The sequence below is a fragment of the Xyrauchen texanus genome, chromosome 38 (assembly GCF_025860055.1).
Source record: "Xyrauchen texanus isolate HMW12.3.18 chromosome 38, RBS_HiC_50CHRs, whole genome shotgun sequence".
Lineage (NCBI taxonomy): Eukaryota > Metazoa > Chordata > Actinopteri > Cypriniformes > Catostomidae > Xyrauchen > Xyrauchen texanus.
The window spans coordinates 3,155,798-3,161,797 of NC_068313.1; the positions used below are offsets into that span (position 1 = coordinate 3,155,798).

The 6,000-nt window shown below is 37.5% G+C and overlaps 1 protein-coding gene across 1 annotated transcript in view; it reads left to right on the forward strand.

Moving 5' to 3' along the window:
* LOC127631510 (cullin-3-like) overlaps positions 1-5,685 on the forward strand; it is a 38,898-nt gene extending 33,213 nt beyond the window's left edge. Inside the window, exon 16 of the mRNA XM_052109655.1 lies at positions 4,861-5,685. Coding sequence (XP_051965615.1) covers positions 4,861-4,992 — 132 coding nt within the window. The 3' untranslated portion in view covers positions 4,993-5,685. The remainder of the gene's footprint in view (positions 1-4,860) is intronic.
* Positions 5,686-6,000: the final 315 nt, after the last annotated feature.

Here is a 6,000-nt window from a genome sequence, read left to right on the forward strand (position 1 = left end):
ATTAATGACTAATGTCTGATAACACTGTATTCAGCACAAACTGGGCTACAATAATATGTGAGCAACATGTGTGTACAGGTTTGTATTTTTGAGAAAATAACATTTATGCATGGTTTTTGAAAAAAACAAAATTTTAAGTCACTGAAATAAGGTCATAAACATTTAACACACACTAAACATTTGTCCACAAGACTTTTGAGAACTGGATCCTGTAGCCTAGAGTTTTTGTTACAAATGATGTGAAAACCATCCTGATCACTCATTCATACAAAACAATGTAGTAATTCAACTTTTGTAAGACAATTTTAGTGTTGAAAGGTCATATGCGAGGAGGCGTGATCGATCATGAATATTAAGGTAATTTACACCTGAAGAGACAAAAGACTCTCCCCTGGGCCTATCAATGAGGGATAGAGAATGAATGTGAGGAGACTTAATGATCAAAATCAAGTTTTAAGTTAAAAGAAGTAATCTGACTATATATTTTCTTTACGTAAAGACTTAATTTTATACCTACATTATTGTTAAAAGAAGTCTCTTCTGTTCACCAAGACTGCATTTATTTGATCCAAAATATAGTAAAAACAATTTAAAAATTTAGAAGAACAGTTTGCAACTTGTGATCAAAGCTGAATTTTCAGCATCATTACTGCAGTCTTCAGTGTCACGTGATCCTTCAGAAATCATTATAACATGCTGATTTTCTAATATGGGCATATTTAAAGTGCATTTTACTCATTTAACTTGAAAACATATTTGCAAGCACAAGCTTTGTTGATGATAATGAGGCAGAATAAACACTAGTTAAAATATAATCTAAACATTCATATTATTTTTATATCATATTAAATATCATATTTATATCATACGGCATACAATTTAAATACCTGCTTTAGCCGAAACAACATTTAAATGTAACTAAAACTTGCTTATTAGGACATATTTCAAATGTCAATACACTGAATCCTGGCTGGCAAGTCTGGAAATAGTCCCACTAGTAAAATATGTACATGTTTCTATAAAATGTCACGTCAGCTTATGAAAACTAAATGACTTACTCGTCCGAAATTGTATCTCTCTTCAAAATACAAACGTTCATCGGAGTCCCGCTCTTCTTCTGAGGAAAATGTTAACTCTTCGTCACTATCCAGGAGTTTGATCGCATGTGTATCGTTACAAACACTCAGAAAAGTTGAGCTGTGTTGTGTTTACATTAAACCTCACTGTCGGGGATGTGTACATTTCCCTTGATCATCTCAGTACATTAGCGTATGAATGGCTCACTCTGCTGGTAGGTGTGATCACATTAGCATTAATGAGTTGAGCCAGAAGAAACTGTACATCACTTTGTTTCATACAGATTACATTGCAGGAGAATATTTGTTTTAAATTTGAATTGTTTTATTTAAAAGTAGACATTTTAAGCTTTCTTTAGACATAGGTTTCATGTTTGTGTGATAAGTATTCGCGGACTTTGTTCTTTTTTGTGACGTGTTTCAGAAATATGCTCGTGAACCCATAGACTGCTGAAAGCTCACCCTTTTTATTTTCTTTATTTTACAAAAGCACAAGGATTTGTTGTTATTGTGAGTGTACACATATAAAAGTAGACACTTTATAGTCTCTAATGATGTCTTACACTTATCTGTATACCCAAAAATTGAGTATTTTAAGTTGTTTCCGCTGTAATGATGAAATATCCAGCAGGACGTGCCAGCGCGTCCGTAGACCCCAGAGGGTTAACTTCGATATTCCAATTTTGATTTGAAAACTTGTTTATAGGCCCTCGGTTGACCTGTAAAAGATGTGGGCTATAACAAGGACTATGTACAAATATAGATTTTAACTATATATATATATATAATTTTTTTTTTTTTTTTTAACTGAAACATATCAGTTTAATTGCTATCTTCATTTGAACAATTCAATTCTTAAAATCACAAGATCTTTTTTCCCCATTATCTATATGCCGGTTTCCTTCAGTGGTGAATCCTCGTAGCCGCTCCGCACAATGCAGAGGCATGCTCTTAGACATGCATGCCGCTTCTGTCCCCTCTAACACTAATCTGTGCTAGCTTTGTAAATTATATCAGCAAAGCCTCCTCACCTGCTAGAGACTAGTGATGTGAACGGATAGCTGACGTCCTGTTAACCATTCGACACAGCACTATTCAAATAACAAAATCACTATTCGGTTATTTTACACATGAAATGGAGGTCTGCAACGTGACGAGCTACACTAGTTCCGACAAACCATCAGGTTTTCCGGCCGGGTTAGGGAGATATAGGGTGAGTTAGGGGCTGTTCAAACGTGCTTTTGTGTGCATCTGCGCTGTTTTCTGTTATAGATCAGTGACACGAACACGTGCTGGACAGACATTTTTGACTGTTGCGCTGAATCTCACTTTCTTTCAGTGCCTCTCACAGGATCGCTGCATTTTTAGACACAAAGTTAAAATGAATTTTTTTTTCAGAACTCCTGCATTTGTGTTTCATTTGTTTTGCTGCGTTCCGATGATGAGTAGCCTACTTTGAGACTTTACACCATAAAAAAAAATTCCAGTTTGTTTTTCACAGAGCAACTTTTCAGCGCTTGATAAATGGTAAGAAAGTGTTATTCCCCTTTTGCTCTGGTGTGCATATTAGTACAATAATTAGACAAATAATTTAGTTCAATGTATTTCGATTTTAAACCATTTAAAAATCAAAGCACCCTTGAAGAGGCTAACCGCAGCAGTGTGACTCCACACACACACACGTGATATTTGCGTTCGTTGTCTTAAGGAACCTGCCCGGGCAGAGCACATACAGGTGAAACTCGAAAAATTAGAATATCGTGCATAAGTTCATTCATTTCAGTAATTCAACTTAAAATGTGAAACTAATATATTATATAGACTCATTACAAGCAAAGTAAGATATTTCAAGCCTTTATTTGATATAATTTTGATGATTATGGCTTACAGCTTACGAAAACCCCAAATTCAGAATCTCAGATAATTAGAATATTACATGAAATCAATAAAAAAAAGATTTTAAATACAGAAATGTCAGCCCTCTGAAAAGTATAATCATGCATATGTACTCAGTACTTGGTTTGGGCCCCTTTTGCATTAATTACTGCCTCAATGCGGCGTGGCATGGATGCTATCTGCCTGTGGCACTGCTGAGGTGTTATGGAAGACCAAGATGCTTCAATAGCGGCCTTCAGCTCTTCTGCATTGTTTGGTCTCATGTCTCTCATCTTTCTCTTAGCAATGCCCCATAGATTCTCTATGGGGTTCAGGTCAGGCGAGTTTGCTGGCCAATCAAGCACAGTAATACCATGGTCATTGAACCAGGTTTTGGTACTTTTGGCAGTGTGGGCAGGTGCCAAGTCCTGCTGGAAAATGAAGTCAGCATCTCCATAAAGCTTGTCTGCTGAAGGAAGCATGAAGTGCTCTAAAATGTCCCGGTAGACGGCTGCGTTGACTCTGGACTTAATAAAGCACAGTGGACCAACACCAGCCGATGACATGGCTCCCCAAACCAACACAGACTGTGGAAACTTCACACTGGACTTCAAGCATCTTGGATTGTGTGCCTCTCCATTCTTCCTCCAGACTCTGGGACCTTGGTTTCCAAATGAGATGCAAAATTTGCTCTCATCAGAAAAGAGGACTTTGGACCACTGAGCAACAGACCAGTTCTTTTTTTCTTTAGCCCAGGTAAGACGTTTGACATTTGAAGCCCATGTCCAGGACCCGTCTGTGTGTGGTGGCTCTTGATGCAGTAACTCCAGCCTCAGTCCACTCCTTGTGAAGCTCCCCCACACATTTGAATGGCCTTTTCCTGACAATCCTCTCCAGGCTACGGTCATCCCTGCTGCTTGTGCACCTTTTTCTTCCACTTAACTTTCTATTAATGTGCTTTGATACAGCACTTTGAGAACATCCAACTTCTTTTGCAATTACCTTTTGAGGCTTTCCCTCCTTGTGGAGGGTGTCAATGATCACAACTTCACAACTGTCAGGTCAGCAGTCTTCCCCATGATTGTGAATTCAACTGAACCAGACTGAGAGACCATTTAAAGGCTCAGGAACCCTTTGCAGGTGTTTAGCTGATTAGAGTGTGACACTTTGAGCCTACAATACTGAACCTTTTCACAATATTCTAATTTTCTGAGATTCTGAATTTGGGGTTTTCATAAGCTGTAAGCCATAATCATCAAAATTATATCAAATAAAGGCTTGAAATATCTTACTTTGCTTGTAATGAGTCTATATAATATATTAGTTTCACCTTTTAAGTTGAATTACTGAAATTAATGAACTTTTGCACGATATTCTAATTTTTCGAGTTTCACCTGTATACTGTAGAGGTAGTGATAGTTTGATTATTTTTATGTATTGTGCCACTTGGACTCATAGCTCACTGTGCACTTTATTTGCTGCTGTTTTGAGTATTATTTGATGAAATTCCATTTCAATACTTTATTCCTCCGTCCCAACTCCGAAAAACCGATTAACCGTTTATGAAACCTTGCGGTTAACCAAATGTAAAAAAAAAATGGTAACCGTATCTCTTCTAGAGACCAAAAATGAGGGAGGTATTTTAGTCATTTTATTATTTGTAATAATGCTTAATCCAATCCTCTTCTGTGTAATTTTAACCTTGTATGTTAACCTGTATGGCCAAAATGATTTGGAAAGATTTGAATGTGAAAATTAAGAGTGTGTTAGTCATATGCATGTTATGGGCTGTAGCGATTAGAAACATCAAATCAGGAAGTTGGTACCAAAACACAGCCCTTGCTGTAAGCACAATAAGCATATAGAAGGTTGAACAAATGGTGATTTTCTTCTTTCTCTTTGCCCACAGGTCACTCAGCAGCTGAGGGCACGATTCCTTCCAAGTCCTGTGGTCATTAAAAAGCGAATCGAAGGACTTATCGAGAGAGAATATTTGGCAAGAACGCCAGAAGATCGTAAAGTGTACACATACGTAGCATGAACAAGGAGCGGAATGAAATCTGGCATGGAAGAGCAAGTGAGGGTGCGAACGCGAGCGTTGATTTGGGACATTGTCACACCTGACCTGGGGCGTCGTTGTATTTTTTTACTTTTTCATTTTTTTCTTTATTTTCATTTGTACTGGAAAAGGCTGAGAAGCAAACCTTCACATTCTAACAGACTGGTTTTAAATTGGTCTTAGCGATTTAAGCAAGGCCTTCCACTAGATCAGGTTCAGCTCTGGGCTTTCACAAAAGGTCTCTCCACCTAGAATGCCAAAAATTTATTAAAATATTCAAAGTAATTCACAGGAAAGATGATTAGCCAACATTGGTTGAATGCTGAAGAGCATTCATATCATTATGAAATACTTTCCCAGTTATGTCTGTGTAAATGTGTTTGTGTCTGTTGCACCTTTGGTTGTACAGGTCATCTGACCCGATTGGCCACTGGCCATCTATGCTTGACCTGTAAGATTGTCAGTGGAGTTTGTATCTGGGCCGAAGAGAGTTGTAGCATTCGATTAAGAGCATGCTGTTACTGAACACTTGCACAGTCTATAAAAAGGTGGTTTGGCTGTCTTTTTTCTTTTTTTTCTTCTAGTTTTGTTTTTTCATGTCTAACATGGCCAATTGTAAAAGAAGACAAAGCTTCTTTGAGGGTGTGTCGAACGCAGTTCAAACTGGAGTAGGATGGGGGGCAGTTTGTTTTTTCTGCATTATGTGAGAACTTCTGGAGCATCATATTTGAATGTGTATAAATTGTAAAATAATTGTTATTGTACTCAATGCCGAAGTGAACTGTACAGCGCCTTGTTTTCATCATTAAATGTAGAAAAACAAAGAAAAGGATCGGCTGTTTTGGATCAGTCTGCCTGTTCTGCTTTGACCTCCACAAGGGAACAGCTAGCTTGTTGATATGACATGTCAAGCAGAGACGGCACTTTTCTAATTCTTCATAGTTATATATGGCATTTTTATGATTTCAGTTTTTCTTTACTGATTTCGCA